The sequence below is a fragment of the Hypomesus nipponensis genome, chromosome 19, assembly GCF_054491055.1.
Source record: "Hypomesus nipponensis isolate SF chromosome 19, ASM5449105v1, whole genome shotgun sequence".
Classification (NCBI taxonomy): domain Eukaryota; kingdom Metazoa; phylum Chordata; class Actinopteri; order Osmeriformes; family Osmeridae; genus Hypomesus; species Hypomesus nipponensis.
Window position 1 is genome coordinate 16,749,190 of NC_140379.1, and position 21,119 is coordinate 16,770,308.

Consider the following 21,119-nt stretch of genomic DNA (forward strand, 5'->3'; position numbering starts at 1 on the left):
CCTATGTGATGTTTGTATTCTGAAATTTGAACTGTTACAGCGCAGAAGGAATATTTATAAATGTTATGGTTAATGAAAAGTATATATAAATAAAAAAATATTTAAAAATACCCTATCAGACATGTCCCTATGCTTAATGTATAATAGGTCAAACCATTTTCTATTAGGAATCTTTCATTTCAAAGCAACCCATAGTTGTTGTTAGATACATACAGAATTATGAGGCACTAAGGAGCTGAATTAGAAAGGTGCATTCAAAAGATTTGCAAGCCAGTGTTCGAATATTTCCAATGTTTTTTAATAGCCAGCATGAATGATCAACAATCCTCTGGCTTTTTTATGTTGGAGCTGGAAGTTACGGAATGATGTATTCACAGATGTATTTTTTCTGACTGCGGCAAACCTCATCATACCATTTCCCCTGTGCTACAACGGAGAGAACCACACAGCTCTCCCTCTGAGTCCCTGTGGGCTGCTTCTTGGAACGGTCCCAGTTGAAGTAGCTGATGGGCATGCTGTTGACATCCACATACTGGCCTTCCTTCACAATGTCTGCAACACCGATCCAGAAGTCCTTGGATCCCGGGGCGCTCCTCTTTGCATAGTCTCTCAGATCGTTGTTTTCATTGAGGTCACGCGGGGTGGCAAGGGTTCCACCCTGGGCGATGCAGTCTTCATTGGCTTCATGGTAGTGCTTGGGCTCCTCAATGGTCAGATAACACTTCCTGTGAGCTTTGATGCCACGAAGACACACTGACAACAGAGGGCAACAACAGTATAGGGCATTTCAACAACATCAAAATAAGAACATCAAAGAATAAACACGAGACACAAATAATTGGAAATCTCAATGGCCTTCTCAGCATGGAGATTTGGTACTCAACATCCTTACATTCTTGCTATTACTAGGACAACTCAGAAAGTCCTGCCCTCTAGTGGTAACTGGTGACTGTGACATGGAGAAAAGCCCCAGCAACTGTTATGGCAGTGCAATGAATAGTGACCAACAGTCCATCATATGATCCACTGTTCTAGTCAAGATCAGGACTTCCTAAAAAAGCAAAATCCAGCTCTGTTATAAAAAAAAAAGTCATGCATACATTTTTTACTTACAAGTAGACTTTGTCTAAATAATTATCAAATCAAATTCAACGGACAGATTCATCTTTAAAAGGCATTCCAAGGGAAACGATTTTCGCGAAATTCAAGAAACATACACAAGTCTGCAGAGTCTGTTTTGCCTCCTCCATGATGCATTCCTTTCCTCCCCTCACCACTTCCTCACCCCCCCCCCCCCCCCCCCCAGCCATAGAGCACCGTGTGTGAGAGAAGCCAGCTCAGCAGTACTATACCTGTTTGCAGAGCCTGAATCTCCTTCAGAGAGTTCACCTCCTGCCACAGTTTCTCCAGCTGGGACTTCACATCATCCTCATCTGTTGCCCGATCTCAATAGAAAAGTATACAATGAGATAGCTATGCTGAATACGCACTGACAGCAAAGGGTCTAGTGAGTGGAGGATGTGTGTGTTTGTGTGTGTGTGCTGGTATGTGCAAGTTGTGGGTACAGTATCTGGTTACCTCTCTGTCGGGCTAGCACAGCCTTCCTGGTGCGAGACGGGCTGCTGTAGCCATGTTGAAGCAAGGACAGGCAAAGAACCAGAACGATAGGGAGGAGCAGGTAGACAGGACGTGCCATGCTTGAGGCCAGCAGATCCCACCGGAGGCAGACACACACCTTAAAACAGTGACAGAGGAGGCCAACCCCTGTGTGCAGCACCATATATATACAGCCTCTCTGTTTGCTCCTGCAGGGCCTCGCCACCTATTGGTTCACGCTATGTAACTAAGCTTCTTTTTCAAGCATCAGTGGGGCTTGAAAAACCGTGTGGAGAGTGACAACAATGATGTCCCTGTCTCTAGTCATTCATAAATATTGACCTGGGACAAGGTGGAATTCATTTAGGAGTTTTCCTTTTCATTTAACCAACAAGCCGTATTTTCTTTGACTGCAAATATATATTACAGAATGTTCCGTAAAAGCAGATGTGTTGTGTGGAAGTCTATTTTGTACATGATGAATACATTCTAGAAGATTGGAAAATGCCTTGATTGGCTGGATGCAAGTGGAGGCTCAGGCTACAGGTAAAAGGGGTAATGCCTATACAGGTGAGATATCAAAAATAAGAAGATCCATGCTGCTAACCCTTAACAATATCATATTTCAATAAAATACAGTTGTTAGTTGCATAATGCTTGTAAACAGAGTAGCCATAAGAGCCAATGAAGTCCAGCTCCGCAGCTCCAGTGTAGGGCTATTTTTAGAGTGTGATGCTGAGTAGACGAAGGAAGAGAGGTGCGGTGTGAGCAGTGCTTCTGAGCAAGCCCATGGGGCATATCAGAGACTTGCAGCCTCACTCTGGTCCCAGGAACACACTCTTTAACACCAAATAGTTTTGCACAGTCACATAGTTGTTCATTTCTAAGATGACACATTATAGCTGAGTATTAAATCCAAATATTTTGGTGGTGTGAATTATGTTTAAACGTCTTCTGCCCAAAACTGACAAATTATGGCAAGAAAAACACAAACCCGCCCAGAGTGCTCTACATAGAAATGTATTAATGTAAACAAAAATGGACTTCTACATACAGTACAGTACAACATAACATAACACTAATACCAACAGGTAAACAATATCTACATCTACCTATAAGCAGGCTGCATTTATACTACATTGTTTCTTTTGTATTTCTACAGCATTTTTAAATTTTATTTTTACTTTTAAGGCATGTTAACTATTCATCATAATGACTTGGCAATACACACACTTACACACTTCAAGTTATTCTACATTCCAGACCAGGAAAATACAGTGATACAAAAGACACAGTCAACATTAGATGGACCTATCCCCAGATGCGTTTTCATATATTTGATTTGAAGTCTAGAATGTGTGTAGAATATCTGAAACACTGATAGCTTTCCTAGTCATTTTACTAGTTTATAATTAATCTCTAAAGAGATTTGTATGAACCATATCCCTACTTATGTAATAGCTCAACTGGGTTAAAATACTGCTTTTCTGAACACTACCTCAGCTTTTCTGTTTAGTGAACATGTCTTGAGTTCTCCTTCAGTGGAATTCACTTAGTAAGACATTGAACACTTAACACAGGCACTAGCAGGTAAACATGACATGGCTTCTTACACGGCTCCTTACAAACATGCAAAATAACGTTGACCCAAAAGTCTTCACATCCTTACCTGACCACAACACTGCCCACAGTTTCTTTGCTGTACTTACTATGAATATGGGGGCCCAATCCTAAATTGATATGACTGTAAAACTATATTAATTGTAATTTTTTGATATTACCCATTTGTAGAACCTCAGGATTCAAACTGAATTATGGACTCCGATGAATAATGTCTATGTAATGGATCCATTTCAATAACATATCCTCTGCACGACAACTGCAAACTTGTAGCTCAAAGGCACTGGTGATTCCATGTTGATACTGTAAAAGGACTGGTCCCTGATGATTAGGTCAACGTATTAAACAGCATTTAAACAGTGGCATAGCTTAGGTCCTCTCCTAACTCATAGACCTTTAAAGTGAGTGAAGGGGGAAGAAGGTGACAGATGGCATTCTAAAGTGACTTTTTAGAAAAATGGCAGCAATTAGAGGGAAACTGCAATCTGCCCTGAGGCAGATACCACTATGTATTCAGTGGTATAGTAATTTATTTCGTAAGTCATCAGAATTCAGGGGAAAGAAAAATAGAGTTATAAAGCTAGGCTTGCTCGTTCCCCTACTCTTTTCCATCAACCAAAATGTAAGAGCAAAGCAATCTTCTTTGAAATATGTCTTTGATGCACTCAATGTTTCTCACTGTACTCTTCCACACTAGCAGTTAAACGATAGTTTCTCTCTAATAGCCACTTAATAAAGCAACCACTTGTAAACACTTTCCATTCCTAATTGCTGGTTACTTGCTGGGATTGCAACAGGAAGCAAAGAATACCCAAGAGCTTGCTTTCGAATCTGAAGCATCTCTCAAGCATTGTTTTGGTCCACAATAAAGTATTCATCATAACATTGCAGGAGAATATCACTTAAGCCGATTTTACAACCACGGTGTTGGGTTTTAACAGTTTGTTCTCATACTGTTTCTCCACACGTTACAAACCAAATGTCAGAGACAGAAAATGGACAGACGGACACACGCACGGACACTCAAAAACACACTCACACACACATACATACACACACTGTACAGTTTGAGTTGATGATGGTTGGTTCTGATGCAGGGGGTCTGTGGTGGTATGACTGCTCTCCGCTGCTCCATCGATGAGGGGGCCCAGCAGGCTACAGTGCAGAGCCTGGTCTTACTGGATAAAGGGCATGCGCTCCTTGTTGTCAATGTCCCCCTCGTGCTCCTCCTCCTCTTCACCGGCCTCGCTGGTCTCTGTGCTGTCACTGGCCATCTACACAGAAATAGCTCATCATCACCTTTCCATGCAGCCTAACTAGGCTCCAGAACCACTGTCATAGCAGACTATGGTCTAACATTGTTGTTGATTGACAAAGGATAAAATCAAAGCCAACTGCTGTTACCATGACAATATTAATCAAACTGCTTTATTGGTGCTCATGGGTTAAGACAATCATGTAAATAGTTGTAGTAACTTAAGCAATAAGCCCCAAGAGGCCGTGGTTTACGCTGATTTTAGAACAGGTAAGGGGAGTTGTTAGGCAAGAGCGAAGCGGAGTGCTGAAAACCCCCTTACTTGTATTACCCCCTATACATTGTATTAAATACACCTCTGTTTTGATTTTGTTATGTTTGCCTCGCCGAGCACAAAGAGGTTTAACATTGCAGTCACCATGGAAACCAATGTTGACATTCCGTTCATTGTTAAAAGGTTTTTGTATTATTTAGGTAACAACCAACATCTGCTCATGTCGCTCTGATTTAAATAATGCCTTTCATGCATTCTTTACCTGACTTGTTAAATGTACTTTTGATCATGTTTATCAAAGCTTACAATGTACACTTACCAAAGGTGTAGGGGACTTCTCTACATCCAGAATGAGTTTTCCTATGTTGCCCCGGTCATGAATCCTCTGCATTGCTTCCTTTACCTGGGATATTAATTCATTAACAATCAACACACAAATAAATACATATTTAAACAGTTCAACAGTTTTTTTTTTTTTTAAGTGGCGAGTATGCAGTTATAGGCTCTGTACATGAGGTGGCAGTAGTGACAAAGATAGCAAAACAGCAATCGCGTTATTTGAACAAACGAGAGGACACAAAGCAATCATTCTGGCAAGGGGTTGTGGTGTCTCTTCAGAACATTACAATTCCATTGAGAACCATCTAGAGTAATTTAGTTCTAATTTGAGAATCCTATCTCGCAGAGGGCAAGTTTAAAACACCCAGATTCTTTACTTTATAGAGCACCCTGATATGTGTTCAGCACGCATACCAGCCAACCTCACAACTGAGGTAGTTGTGATGTAATTAAATACAGTCAACTGGCATAAAAGTGTTGAGAAATATTTTAAAAGGCTGAATGTAAGTAAACAAGTGTGTGATTCACTGTTGGCTACAAGTGGCTACAAGGCTGAAGGTCATGTTCTCAACTGTTACAGACTGTTCGTTCTGCAGTTTGGAGATGTGAGAGGACACACTCAATACTCAATAAGCATGTAGAGATGAACACATCCATGATTTAGTCTTCCCTCTGAATGAATCACAAAACATTGCCAAACATGGAATGTGCACAAACTCATAAAAATACCTATAAAATCATATTCAACATCATTACAGTTACAAGGTGGCATTTTACCATGGCTATACAATGCCATTTTCACAGTGCCGTATTTTGTATTGTCGGAGTCGACATTCCACAAGGCATCGGTGCAGTAATGGAAAAGAACATAAATGTCCAGACACTGATTCGTCAACGCCTACAGTTCCACCATGCCACACCCCTTGGCCGTGACCTACAGATATTGACCTGTGTCAAATAAGTTGTAAGCTTGCAGCTTATTGTCAGATTCCTGGTGAGAGTTGATGGGTTCACCAGACACTCAATACATTTCAGAGCAATATTTCACTGAAAGCCACAGACCAGAATGATATGACCAATTATCCAAATCCTCAATCTCAATCCCATTTTGACTGGGACCCAGCGTTGGGATGTCCTTGCTGTAAACAGCCTTTAGACAACCGGCCAGCTACTGTGTAGAAAGGGGGCATCACTGATTGCAGTCTGCTCCACTGTGCCTCTGCCTGTGCGATGAGGGTGATTGCTGCAGTATGCATCTATTACTGCAGCCTAGAGCGATGCGAGCATAGTCAATTGCATTGTTGAGAGCAGTTATCTACCACATCTATGCAGGCATATATTGCACACTCTCCCCTGTCAGAGTACTGGCAACATTGACTTTGAAATGTGACTGTAAAGAGCCAGTAAGCACTCATGAAAATGATTTTTTTTTTACAAAAAAAAAACACACAATCTGTTTAAAAAGGTTGCAATATTTCAATTTTTACTCAGTGGCAATCCTTTCCCCCAAGGGTTCAAAACTATTCAAATTTGTCACAGGTCAAATCTTATGTCAAAATACACCTTTTTCTTTCAGCTATTCACAGAATGCAACTGGGCATTTATTGTATTCTACCAAAGAACCCTAATGGGCTCTATTAATATAATAGCTCAATTGTATGCTATTCATAATCAATCAACCAATTAATATACATGTCTTTCATACTTGGGAAAGCTGAATGAAATGGCTTTGAGGCAGAATGTTGAACTACAGGGAATTCACAAGAACTAGGGACTCCCATTGTAGACTGGTCTACTTTGGTGAGCTGGATTTGAGCCATGTTTTGTAACTGTGTTATGGGATGTTTAATAGAATTAGATGTAATCCCTGTTATTGTTATTTCTTCTACAATTCCAACAGAAAATCCATCTTGTATAGTTTGGTTTGAGTATGCCACTATTAAATTTTCTCTTTTCTTAATAAACTTTCAGAGAAATGTATCATCTGTCAGACACAAGCACGATTTGTTGAAATTAGTATGTATGTGTGTTCATTGGGTTTTAATATTTGTGTTTGTGTGTGCGCATTGTGAAATGATGAACATACATGCCTGTTGTTATAGTCATAATATTTATAATACATTATATTCATGGGAAAGGTTAACATGATTACTCTACCTAGACTATTCATTATTACTCTCCTGGATCTAATTCATCACTACATGGGGAAAGTTCAGTCCAAGACAGATGACAACAGTAAATGTCAGGAAATTATTTTCTCATTACGACAGACAAAGACAGGACACGGAATGCATCTTTGTGACAATGCCATTGTTTCTAAAACATTGCACGTGTATAGGAATGAAACAATCCACATTGAGGGCAGAATTGGGTCGGGGACCTAAACTAACAATGATGGGGAGGTTTTAGTTTGCAAGCTGGTAGGGGGGTTATTGTACTGCAGGCAACTCTCCAGGAACCAGTAATGAGGATCTGCCCAGTCTTAGCTGTGTGCTCCTGGAGTGGAGCCTGTATAGGACACCTCCATTGGTCTGTTCTCTACCAAGTCACTTCAAACTGGACAACCAACTCTTCTCCAGCACAAAACAGCATGAATGTATCCAGCAACCTCCTTTCACCCTCCCAGGCACACACCTTCCGAATCCACTACACCTCCTCTACCCCTGTAACACTCCAAAACATATTTTCTCCTCATTCTCCACTCCTAGCTACTCCTTGACAGACACACCCTCCTTCCAAGCCTGAATGGTTGGATGGCCAGGGTCAGCATTCGTACTAACCCCCACCCCCAGAATTCTACTCCCACACACACAAGCAGTGGGCTGTCTGTTTACAAGCTTGCCAGCCTGTCTCCCTGCCAGCCAGCCAGCCTGTATGCCAGCCAGCCTGTCTGCCTGTCTGTCAGGATGTGTGCCCGCACACCACTCCTTTATAATGAATGATGATGAATCTTTTAATGGGCTTTTGATTTTAGAGGACAGCTTAGATGTCCTGCCAAAGTTCACTGACAACAACAGAAAGAGAAAGTTGCTGGTTCCTAGTCAGTTGGGAGGGAGCACATATACAGTATATTTTCTGAACACACTACTCTTTAAAACGTGTTAATATACATAACACTGTACTATACATTTGGAGGGCCACCTCTACAAGTTCCTGTAGAAGATTTCCAACTCTACACGGTGTAATGTTTGTTAATAAATACATTAGGAATATTTCATAAAGGCCCTCACAGACATGGCTAACAGAAAAATGTTATCCCAGTGTCGCTGTGGTCTATCAATTTATTAAATCATAAACACAGCTTTAGTCAGATATCTTTGAAATCATTTGGACACTACATGTGTGTTAGATTTAGTTATCAGTGTGGTCGGAGACTGAGGTGGATTACCATTTGTGCTAAGACATGTATTAGCCTATGCACATCACATGGTCCTTCCTAAGATGCGTGGTTAGTTAATGGAAGACTTGGCCTTTTTCAGCAAGCAGCTGTAATGTGAATGCTTAGCAGGGAGGCGCTCCTCTGAGATCGATAGAGGCAGCTCCTTAATGACCAGATATCATCTTCTGCACCGAGAAGAACAGCTCACACTGTCCCACCCTCCACACACATTTAACACACACACACAAACACACACACACACAAACACACACACACACAAACACACACACACACAAACACACACACACACAAACACACACACACACACACAAACACACACACACACACATTTAACACACACACACAAACACACACACACACACACAAACACACACACACACACACAAACACACACACAAACACACTCACAGGATATATAGATATATATAAATGTCTGGGTGTCTGCTGCAATTATCAGATATCGGAAAGAGCCCTGTCACAGAAGAAGGAGAGCAAGTAATTGGGGCTGGGAAAAAGTGATAACAGTATCTGTCGTATGCTATCACAAGAGAGGACTATGGTACAAATGATTTCAACTGAGAAACATGTAAAATACTTTACATACACTCCTCAAGTACATTTGTTGGTAACAGCGGAATCCTGCTTATTTTTATTGGCAAGTGGTAACGTTTCATTTGAACACCATGAGAACCGTAAAGAAATCTTAATCAAGTCAGTAGCTAAAGCTTTCCGGGAACAATCAAATTCATTTGGGATTCTCAGACCTGCAAATACCTCCTTTAATCACTTTACGATGGCCAGAGCGTCTGTCGGTGCGCTTTTCACACTATTGTTCCACAATAACAAAAGAGGGTTTTCACTGAATGTTCCGGCAGGGCTGTGGTCTAGTTGATGTACTAGACCACATGTGTGATGTGAAAACGAGGCTTATCAAGTTGATTTCATTATGACAGGGCTCTTGATAAACAGTGGTCCAAGACTACTCCTTATTATTTACCACAAAAATACGGTTGTGACAACAGTTGATATCTGTTCTGTCAAAATGAATGATGCTGTTGTTGAATGAGTCTGTAACTCTCCCAAGCTCCCAAATATGAGGCACAATGCGCTCGCATTTTAAAATGCATTTAGAAAAGAACAAGGTATTTAGTCTTAAGCATGTCTTAAGCATGACAAGAGGGGAAAATAGTGCATTATTTGTATTTATTTATGTGAGTAAGTATACATTCATTTTCATGAATCTCACCCACAACTTTATCTCCGGGCAACAACATTTACAAGAGGAGAAGACAAGTTCCAGCTCCATCCATGGACATGCCAGGGACTTTCAGATCCTTCCAGCCTTAATGACGAGAGCCAGCCAGAGTTCTGTGTTCTTTACAGAGCATCAGTCAGGCCTCTGTCAGGTGGAGAGTGATTACCTCAGCCAGCACAACCAAGGCCAAGATCCCGCAACATTTGGACCAATTACAGTGTCCATCTGAAAAGCTGCAGGAGCCCCAGCAAGCGGGGGTTGAGTGGGTGAAAACAACCATTTTCCTCTCTGCCGTAAACAGACATTGTAAAGCTGTGAGGGTAGAGGCAGTAACAATTCATTCGTGCAGCACATTATGGGGATCTTGCTGCATAGCATACACACTGGGAAGCGTGTGTCAATCCTCTCTCTGCCAGTGAATCCAGGCAATCAAACATGGCAGTCTCAGTACAAGTCCTTCTTGTCTCTTAACAGCCCATGTGCTTCCCACATATGCGGCCCGGCTATCTCAGCCGAGTGGTCAGTGAGACAGCCTGGTCACTCTCCTGACACTGCGGCCTTCACTGAGGTCTGCCACGCGTTCTGCTGCCACGTTTACCACGTTCCAGAGCACGGGCCTGCGTTTCCATGGCAACATGACCAAGCTTGGCAGGGTGACGAGATGTCAGAGCGAGAGTGATACATGTAGGGCTAATTCTGCAGCACAGTTACATGACAGGAGATGACACTGCGGGACACAGTAGGGCACCGTGTAGGGCCAGAAGATCCCTTGCTGCAGGTGTGCCATGTCAAGGGTCTTTCTACTGTCAAAACAGGCTTCAGTTTGAACTGGAGAGAATTCTTTAACAACCAGATATATCTGGAAACAGTTCCAAGATTCAGTACTGGGACTTAAACTTCAAAAAATAATTGGCTTACAATTTAAAAGTTTAACTGTGACCACCTAATGACTAAGAATCCTGACTTTGTTCCCTCAATAAAGGAGAAATAATCTCACTGCAGCCAGACAGCCAGTCAGACAGCCAGCCAACCTAGCCTTACGTTGTCATACTCCTAATTCTAGTCAGAATATGAGTCTGATAACTCTCCGTTGGGCTGTGACTACGGGGCACGTTTCAACCAAACTCAACAAATGCCTCTTCGCTCAATTGGATAGACCTACAACCAATCATAGCAACATAATATGTTTGTTGAAAACAAATTCAACCCAAGCGCTCTTTCGTGACGTTGTTGATTACGTTACTGTTGATCATCTGTCCATCATCGTATAAAGCCCGCCCTGGCAATTTCATTGGTCCGCCCAGCTACTGGTTTTATATAGTTTGTCCCCAATACGAGCCCCTCAAGACCCAACTTCCCGACCAAATGTTTGTTGTGGGCGGGGCTAAGTTGGGCTGGAAACCAGGCTACAGCCGACCATCTAGCCAGCCAGTCTAGTAATGGTCTGATGGTCAAAACACGTTCTGAAAAATACACTATAGTGTTGGTGAACAAGTGCCGCTTAAAGGATAGTAAATCAGGAGTTTCTGCAGACTGCTGAGTCGCGCAAGGCCTGGCTCGAGGAAGAGGACAGCTGAGCACTCAGTATGCACAAGAGCCTCTGAGGTAAATATGGTTGACTCTCTAAGTGTACACTTGTGTGTAAACGGTCGATACTTTGTCAATACTATTACAATCCCTATCCCTAACCAACATACAGGTGCATAGTTTATCTTTCATCAAAATTGCATTAGTTAGTCATATAAGAAGGCTTTAATACCACCAGTTAGTTTGCTCAAGGGGAGTGTATGCCAGACATACTGTAATACTACTTCAAAGCTCTTATTATGAAGGTAAATTCTCATTTCCTGATACGCCGTCAAGGGCAGACAGAGCTGCGGGAGGTGGATGCAGCTGTGGATGACTATGGTACATCGGTGCATTCTTCCAATATCTCTCCTCCTTTTCATTTGTGTTCAGTTCTGGGGCACTGTGTCATGCCCTCCACTTCAACCTAGTTCATACCAGGCTCTCTCCCCTGTGTGTGTGTGTGTGTGTGTGTGTGTGTGTGTGTGTGTGTGTGTGTGAGCATGGCTCCAGGCGCCAGTGATCCAGACCATGTCTTCCACTCCACTTTCTTTGTCTACACACCTGAGGTTCATCAACTCAACAGTATATCTACTCCGGTTCTGCAACCACTCACCGCCACTCCACACGTTGTGTCACACATCAGTTTCCTTCTCGGCCACATCGTAGGACTTACTCTGATTCGTAATTGTGACCGAGTCTGTAGGAGTTATCGCCTATCATACATTTTCACTCCCCAGTTGCCTACCTGTCTTGTTTGCAAGCCCAGCCCTCCCACCTCTCCCATCTGAGTCCTCTCGCTTTGATCCCCTTAATGTCTGCTTCTCTACCCCATCAGGACAGGAGACCATGTCTGTGGTAATCAGGGAGTAGTATGGGCATGGAAGAGTGAAACATTTGGCGTCAAAGCCAATTTTCAGCAGAAGCTGTAAAAAGCAAAGGAAATCCTACTGGGGTCTTCTGGGCTGAATCAGATACCAGCGGGGCTTCCAGGGCATAGTGGTTTATATTCGCTGTGCAAAGGTGATTGATATATGGCTTGGAACAACATCTGTGTCTGGAGTTTGAAGCTAGGTGGAGCAACAAAATGTCCCCGGGTCAACAAGATATGTCATGAAGAGAAGGTCCATGAGCTGCCTGTTCATTGCAGACGATAAAGGAAGAAAGCAAACAATCGTGTGTAGGCCACAGGCTCCACAAAAGCTGTCCTTTGATAAATGCTGCTTTCCATAGCATCCAGATATTTATCTTCAGCCGAGGCCGGAGGGGCATGCAGAGTCCAGAAAGCATGACCACCACACAGGTAATAAGATTTCCATTGCTGGGAGACAACATTGCCTACTCATCTCTCTCCCCCCTCGGGGTCTTGTATCATGTGATCTCAGGGAAAGAGAGAACGACTTGAGCCAGGCTCTGCCTCATTGTTCTAACACTTGAGACTATCATTCAAACCTCTCCTTCTCCCTACAGTAGCTAGAACAATTACTTTCTCATCAACTCTTTCTCTGTTCTCTCTCTCCTCCACACACACTGTGTCAGCTGCAATCTGCACATGATGAGCAGAGTGGTTGAGCTCTCTACTGTAAGGAACAATCTACCACAATAGAGTAGAGGCTTCTGTTGGATGACAGTGATACACACGCCATGCTGCCAGGTGGCCTTTCCCAAGCACAGAGTAGTCTACACTAATCCTTACGACTCTCAAGGTCATATTCATACATAATGTGACAGTTTAGGAGAACATAAAAAAAGAAGAAATCTTCGACCACCTAAAATGGAAAGGTTAGGCTGGGTGCAAAGAAACGGCACTTGTGCTGCATTCAGGTGACAGAACTCAATTCATCACTCGCCAGACTGGGTCTTCTGACGCAGGGGCACAAAGACAGGTCACATCTGTCTGGCAGACTCATATTTACTCAGGAGTCATTTCACTGTCAACAGTATCTTGAAAGTCCACTGAGTGCAGATAAGTGTCTTCTATTTAAGAAACTATATACACGCAAAGTATTAAATGTCCATTTCTTTTTTTATGTTTGCATGCTGTTATTTGCAGAAGGAAGTCTGTTTAAAAATGTTAATGCTCTAAGAGCCAGGAGGTTCATAATCAACCAATTTGTTTTCTGATAGACACCAATGACAAGTAGAGTATTTTTTTTGCTTTGCCACAATAAGTACAAAGAATAATGGAGATGTATTTTGTAATGAAAAAATAAAATGATTTACAGTGCCTGACTTTGACTCTGAGGTAAAGATATTTTAATACATTTGGTAAAGAAAACACCTTGGTCACTATATTTTAGGTGACCTTTACTCATCTGATAAAATGTTTTATATAAAAATAAAGAGATAAAAATTAATTTCTATAGCTGTCAGATAATCTACAGCACCCATCCATACTGGTGTGAGTTTGCAAGCTAGTGGTTGAAAGGCACAAACTTGTGACACCATGACAACTAAGCAAATGAGTGGGGACTGGGAGTAACCTTCCCATTATGTTCAACATAACTACATTAGGATGACTGAGAAAAACAAACAAAACCGCTATTGAAGTCACTCATTTATGCTAAATAACCAGTTTAAAAGTATACCGTAAATGTAAATAGAACAGCACCAATCCACATGATTACCGTCTGACTATGCATACCCATTTCAGAAGGAGATTGAGATACTGTTTTCTCTCTCTTAATTCTACCATAATTAGTAAGGAATCTTATTAAGTAGCATTAGTGCTAAGAAATAGATGAATCTCAGTAAGGCCACCTACTTTCGAGATAATTCAGGACCTTCATGCCTCAACTGAACAAAGAAAGAGGCTCAATGGAAGTTTGGATGGAAGGTTTTGTAAAATATTTCTTTATAAAAATGTATATGGTGAAAATCAGACAGCTCAAAGAAAAGCCTTCCTTACTCCTCTCTACAGGATACGCCAATTATATTTTTACTTCAAAAACCGAATGATGCAAGAATCGGTCTGCAGGCGGCAATTTAAGATCAAAAATGGAAGAACCAAACAGAAAATAACTACATCTAATGTCATGCCTCATTGCTTCGTCTTCACTGTTTGTACCAAGATACAAAACCAACCTGTATCGGCAAGATGTGAGTAGTTTATTTCTGTAAAGAAAAGTCAAAGCTCTTTAGGCCCTCTGTAATCCACCAAGCAAGCCACACAAGCATCTGAAGACAGACACCATGACCTGCCCAAATATAAATGTCTCATTTGCATCTTCTCATGAACAGAGAAGGGTGTGATGGTATTCCTCCAAAGGTTTCCAGTCAAGCCCAGACAGAGAGGAGCAGAGACTTCTAATGCACAGGCAGAGACTGGAGAGAGGTGATTGATATATATTGAGCTGCGTGGGCGGGATGGGGGAGTGAAGCATAACTGTTGTGATCAAAGCATGGCTCGGGACTACAAGCCCACCTGCCTCGTGTGTGGGGGTGGGGGGTGGGCATCCAACGACAGATGACAAGCCCTCACAGCTCGGATTGGTGACAAACAACAGATGACACTCCATCCGAGATGTTTACACACACCACCTCCTCTAAAAACCCAGCCATCATCCCCCCTGTCATCTGTGTTACCTTCGTTTCCATGTGGATTTGGGCATGGTCCTGGGAGCGCTCCCAGACGGGCTGTGATCGACCTGTCCATCAAACAAGTTCCACAAGGAGCAGATCAGGCATGGGTCCTACCTCCTCTAACGCCCACAGGGAGTCCACCAGAGGCTTGATCTTCTTCTGGCTGTAGAGGGCCATGAGCTTCTCCACAACCGTCCTCACCAGGCCGTACCTGCCCTGCTTGAACAGGAGGTTGAGGAGCGAGAACCCAGCAATGACTTTGTTCTCCTCGTACAGTTTAATGGGGTTCACCTTCTCCACCTGCCACCACTGTGGAGTCCAAACAGACACACGGGGATAAGATTTGAAAACACTGTCCCTATCCGAATTCGCACTACTGTTGATTGCATAATGATAATAACGGATTGACAGATAAAGCATCTGTGACTCACAGATTTTGCAAAGCTGAAGAAACTCTTTGTTTCCCCGGTCACCATGTTTGATGAGCCTGAGAGCACAACAACAAAAGACAAAAGTGTACAGTGAGGGAGCGCTGCTATGCAGACTGCTGGGCAGTAAGGGTGATTGTGGGGGAGTAGTGGTTGGCACCGTCCTTTTCCCTGGCGTGCCCTGGCACATTCCCAGTATGACTCACACTAGTTAACTCTACCAATGATAATGCCAATAATTGATTCACACAACATGATTTGTATTGCAATTTTGAATATGTCACTGACACTGTCAAATAAATTCAAATCTAAATGTATTTGTATCGCCCTTTTTACAAGCAATGTCACAGAGGGGCTTCGCATACGCCCATTGTAACTTTAATGCTACATTATCTCGGGGCTGAGCATAATTCTGTGATTAAGCCTGTTCAGATAGGAAGGCAGAGCCAGACAGTCGCTGTGTCTGGTCTTAACACGGCTGAATTTTGATCAATTATTTATCAATTAAAACTATTTTTCAATTTCCTCCTGTGTCAAATGAGGGTCAAATACATTCAAAATAACCTGCTGGTGAGTTGTTTCATGAAGATAATAGAATATTATGCATTCTCAGCACATACAGAAGCAAAAGGTCTGACAAGCTTGGGTCAATTTCATGCTCAAAGCAGGACAGACGAATTTCAGGTAATCACCTAAACATGAATAAATGTTATTATGTATATGTATTTGCTGCATCAAGACCAAAATGGTTCATTTAAGATGTACTGTATAAAATATACTTTCTAAAACTGGTTGTTCCCATCCTTGATTGTGATTGGCTATATCGCATTCCATGCCATTGTAAATTCCAGCATAACCTCCCAGGTTGTCCTCATAACATTCTTTAACATTCCATATTACTGCGCAACAAATATTTTAAATGGAAAAATACGGCAAAGGTGTCCATCTGGCTGTTGCATGGCAACAAATTATGTGGGAACTATACTTTGTAGTAGCGTAAGAATGACGGTTTATTATTAAACTATTTTGTTTCTAACTGTTTTTGTTGATGAAACCATATCAAATATTTGTAGTAACAGTTTTAGAAAAGCAATAAGCCCCGCGAGTCTGTGGTTGACGCTGATTTTAGAACAGGTAAGGGGAGTTGTTAGGCACTCCGCGAAAACCACGGCCTCTTGGGGCTTATTGCTTAAGTACATAACTTCATATCAAGTATGTCCCACACACAAACACTGAACATTTGTATTGCATACCATAGATATGTGTGTATCGGACACTCAGAATATAAATACCACATAGACCACTGATTAGGAAACCATGTAACAAGTGCACATATCACCCACCATACAGTATGTATGTTCCCAGGGGCTTAAGTAGGCCCAGGCCTTTCCCAGTGTTTTCACCACACAGGCAGTCTAGGACGATGTCCACCCCCTCTGGAGAGATCCTAAAAGACACAGGAAATTCAATGAGCTTTCCCAATTAGAGACAAGCTCAGTCACAGGCCTCATGGGCAGCCAGAAATGAGTTCATCGGCAGTGTTCATTAAAATGCTCTCTCAAATACCATGAACAAATAGGAAATGAACAACAAATGAAGGAAAGACCCTCAAAGATCTAAGGCAGTGTGTACACGGCAGCCCTAATTTAGAGGTACAAACATGTAAGAATGAAAGGCATGTGCTAATCAAGACATTCTACTGCCTGATCAAGAGGGTCCTAATGCCTTCCTTTCTGCCTGGTGGCCCCACGGTTGCCTGCTCGGCTAAACTACTCAGCAGTCTTGTGATGCCCTTGGTCTTGCCTATTGTAAAAAGTAGGCCTTGAGACCAATTTAATTTTGCTTTGCTCTTGATCCTGAGAGGAATGTCGGAGCCAGAGAGATGAAAGGATTATTAATCTGCCTTTCTGATAGCCCTAAATTCATCACCATTGTGATATGTTCTTAAACAGTACTTTCAAAAAGGGGAATTAAGGATTAGCCCCCTTAAGAGGAAACACAGCTCAATAGATAGAATAGCTAGACTCCAGTGTTGTATTTTGAATTGTTTTTATGAAAGAATCATGTATAGACCTTCATTCAGAACACGACTAATCCGACTTGTTCGTCCCTGGCTGGATGACTCACCTCACAGCACACTATCACTGTACCGAATCGTGGCACATTTAAAGCAGATTGGACCTCACTAAGAGGTTTACTTCTGAAAAGTATTACATAAGGGTAGGCAGCAATCCTCTGGATTGCGGTGTATTAGAAACACGTTAAAACAAAATGTAATCTTGGAATATTCTTTTGAGAAAATACCAAAACAATTACCTGGCACTGATCTTTAAAGCTATCTGAAGATATTGAATGTTCAGGACAGCCAGTCTAACACAATAGTCCTTTTGGTATTTGTAAAGAATCTTAGCTCTTTCTTGATTGGTTCATTTTTCTACTTCCCCAGAGCCCAGCCTGTTGCAGGTTGATCAAGCTTTAGAGAAGCTCGGGGTGCTCCACCCCACACAATGCTGTTGCCTGTGGAGACGAGCTGTTTGTTGCCATGGGTACCGCAGCCACACAAGTCCAAATAAGGCATTGGGTAACATCTGCATCACCACCGAGCACTATATACTCTGTGTGCCACGTTATCACATTATCACTGTCATAGTATAGCGACAAAATATCATGTCTACATCACAATGATATTCACCTATAATATGCAATCCTTTCTTAGACAATTGGATTTCCTTAGAAAGCCAATTACCGCTAATATGTACAATATACCAACTAATTGTTCATTTCTTAAACTGAGTAAATTCCTATTGTGGTATCTTTGTCCACAGGGCAAAAATACAGTTCATCAAAAATAATAAAAATTCCTACTTTTTAACTTCTTGTACATAATCCAGGTTTCTGTCAAAGAGGTGAGTCACCGAGTCTTTGATGGCATCATGTTTGAAAGATGAGGCCGTTCCAAACACAGTGACGTTGGGTACAGTGGAACATAGCTGAGCCACAGCTTGACCCTGAAAAACAACAGACAATCACTGCAAGTCACCGGGAGGCCACAGAGGCAGTGCTGTTTATACTGGAAGAGGCTAATCCAGACACCTGTCCGTAGACCACCCCATAGATACATGGCTCTCTTTGAGCTTCACCACATTGTTGTTGTTTGGTTTACAATTGAATTTCCTTTCACACATAACCACAGATGTTGTCCTTTAACTAGGCTTTGCATGTATTATTTCAATAATGGTCCACAATATCTAGCATGTCAGCCACAATTCAGAAGCTACAGACTAACTTTAGAATGAGCAGTTTTCCTAAATCTGTGTGAAGGAGAGATACACATCTGGCATACAAAGTGACAGGGGGGCTACTGAAAAGGATGTCACTTTATTGCAAAAACATACTTTGTGTGCAATTCTATGAGCTGTGAATAAATCCATTATAATATGTTACCAGCTTTAATAATAGCTGAATCTGCGTAACACAGAATGTAATCTTTGTGATAACAGTCACAGTCCATTACTTTTAAAAGCTAAATATTCCACTGTTGGTATCTATAGAAATACATCAGTGATATGATTTCCAAGACAAGCTCTTTTTATGTCTCTGTCTGCCTGTATGCCTCTCTCCCTCTCCCTCTCCCTTTCTCTCGCCCCGCCCAACTTCACTGAGACGCAGACTTACCACACCCCCGCCTGCCGAATGGACCAATACAGACATGCCGTCCCGTAGATTGGCGACCTCAAACAACATCATGTATGCAGCCACGAAGTTTACGGAGAAGGCTGCTGCCTCAGGGAAAGTCATCTCATCAGGGATCTTATAGACGCAATTCAGAGGCGTGCAGACCACCTCTGCCCAAGCATTGTAGTTCACAAAAGCCATCACCCTGTCCCCTATCTAGAGACAGGAAAATGAGTGTTGAAACATGATATATAGCAAAGGTATGGTTAGATGACGAAGTTAGAGGAAGTTGCTCAATTATTTATTCTTGCAGGTGAAAACACATAAATTCAGATGATGTATTACCTCGATATATAAGTAGGCTCCACATAGTCTGATCTACCACACTGCTCCTTGACTTACCTCAAATCCCTTGGTGTTTTCCCCCATTGCCTCCACTATTCCAGAACATTCAAAACCTGGCACCAGTGGAGTTTTTGGAGGATTGTCAATATTTCCCTGCCGTACCATCAGGTCCAGGAAGTTTAAGCCACTGCAACATTGCATTTATTATGGATTTAGCTAAATAAATTAAGCTGGATGTGGATTTTTTTTTCACACAGTGATCTCATGAGTGGTGAATCAAATATGCATCCAGAAAATGTTGAGTCTGATTCCAGAAAAGTCTAGTATGGCTGCATTCTCAAGGCCACTATGCTTCACAAACAATAACATTTCAAAAGGCTGGACACTTGGTAGACATTGGCTACTATTTGCATTCATTGTAGCCAATAAACAATTATTTCCAGATTGGCTACTAATATAGTTCGCCACACTGAAAGAAAACACAAACAAACGCCGCCTAGAGACTTCTGTTACTTTTATCAATGATGCTTTTGCTTTTCATATAATTGCTTACATTTCACTAAAGTTAAATTGAACAAGGCTGTAAATCACTACCACTATCTTTTCCAGATCTGTTCTAAATGAAATAGCCTACATGTCTGTAATCTAAACGGAGTAGCCTACCTGCACAAATGCAGCATGTTGCTTATGAGAGCGGTACCACAATTTGAATAATTCAATGAACATTTACCATGCTTTGACACGAATTTTCACCTCTCCCTCTTGAGGTTCGGGCATCGCCTTCTTTGTCACCCGGAGTTTGTTCAGACCACCGAAACCGGCCAAAATCACGGCTCTCATTTCTTTGTTACCTCCAGAAGATACCGCATTTTCTGCTTCTTTTGCTCCATTCTTCTCTATCATGTGCTCAGTTTCCTCCATCATCTCCGCTCCGTCTTTAGCCATGTCGGTAGGCTTCATGAGGTGGAGGAGATGCAGAGCTGACCACCTCCTTCCACAGCAAGTTCAGAATACGCAGTAGCTATTGCCTATACTGTTCCTGTTCCGTAGCGACTGTCAAGCAGCAAACTCTAATAAGAATGATCAGAGATGGCCTTCTCAACAACGGCAGAGCGATTAAGGGTGTACTGAAATCAAATTACACACTTGCATATCTATGTTAATAGTTATTGATTAATGAAATAACAAAATTGTTTGTTAAGATTTTAAATGTGCTATATGATTCTGCGGCATGACAAATTAACAAGCCTAATTCAGATAACAAGAATTGCCACTCAATGTCATATTTCGATAGGCTACAATATTATTATTATTGACAGTCTATTTCCTTTAAAAAAGGTATCTTCCAATACGGTAGCCTATTTCTGTGTCTACACAAGGAAGAGGGAAGTTTGCCATCTGCTGGTGAATTTTTAAAAGTAGGGTGAATATCCTAACTATGGTGAATATTGGTAAAGTGGGAATCTGAATCAGAATCAAGTCACCAGGCTGTCCACAACAACAAATTCCCACAATGGTGTGCAGGCGCATACAGTTAACAAAGCGTAAAGTGGGACACTTAAGGTTGATCTTCCAACCTTATAGTAATATGTATTTTAGTAAGAAATAAAAGTGCTGCAGAAAATCTAAAAATAAATTTTGTTAGCAACCATTTTGTCTCTGTCTTGGTAAAGTGGCCCAGGGTGTTATTGGTAAACTGGGAAAGCTAGTCATTTCAAGGGGGTTCATGTTCCCTTTTGTTGTGTTCTATACGGATTTCCATGTCAACAAACAATAATGATTGC

General features: G+C 41.8%; 2 protein-coding genes across 2 annotated transcripts; both read right to left on the bottom strand.

Moving 5' to 3' along the window:
• Positions 1-289: 289 nt before the first annotated feature.
• clec3a (C-type lectin domain family 3, member A) lies at positions 290-1,736 on the bottom strand. Its single transcript, XM_084682710.1, has 3 exons — positions 1,579-1,736; positions 1,353-1,445; positions 290-753 (listed from the first exon to the last, which is right to left on the bottom strand). Exons 1-3 carry the CDS (start codon positions 1,694-1,696, stop codon positions 356-358), a joined length of 609 nt encoding a protein of 202 aa, XP_084538836.1. The 5' UTR covers positions 1,697-1,736; the 3' UTR covers positions 290-355.
• Positions 1,737-4,127: 2,391 nt separating this feature from the next.
• vat1l (vesicle amine transport 1-like) lies at positions 4,128-20,323 on the bottom strand. Its single transcript, XM_084681508.1, has 9 exons — positions 20,066-20,323; positions 19,393-19,522; positions 18,991-19,206; positions 18,181-18,323; positions 16,659-16,762; positions 15,319-15,374; positions 15,002-15,196; positions 5,065-5,148; positions 4,128-4,490 (listed from the first exon to the last, which is right to left on the bottom strand). Exons 1-9 carry the CDS (start codon positions 20,293-20,295, stop codon positions 4,392-4,394), a joined length of 1,257 nt encoding a protein of 418 aa, XP_084537634.1. The 5' UTR covers positions 20,296-20,323; the 3' UTR covers positions 4,128-4,391.
• Positions 20,324-21,119: the final 796 nt, after the last annotated feature.

Excerpts from the sequence above, each read along its gene's own strand:
- clec3a (XM_084682710.1), bottom strand. The coding sequence starts at position 1,696 with ATGGCACGTCCTGTCTACCTGCTCCTCCCTATCGTTCTGGTTCTTTGC. Across the intron at positions 1,446-1,578 it reads TGTGCTAGCCCGACAGAGAG|ATCGGGCAACAGATGAGGAT; the intron begins GTAACCAGATAC and ends TTTTCTATTGAG. Across the intron at positions 754-1,352 it reads GATTCAGGCTCTGCAAACAG|TGTGTCTTCGTGGCATCAAA; the intron begins GTATAGTACTGC and ends CTCTGTTGTCAG.
- vat1l (XM_084681508.1), bottom strand. The coding sequence starts at position 20,295 with ATGAAGCCTACCGACATGGCTAAAGACGGAGCGGAGATGATGGAGGAA. Across the intron at positions 19,207-19,392 it reads AAAACACCAAGGGATTTGAG|ATAGGGGACAGGGTGATGGC; the intron begins GTAAGTCAAGGA and ends TCCTGTCTCTAG. Across the intron at positions 15,197-15,318 it reads TCTTCAGCTTTGCAAAATCT|TGGTGGCAGGTGGAGAAGGT; the intron begins GTGAGTCACAGA and ends TGGACTCCACAG.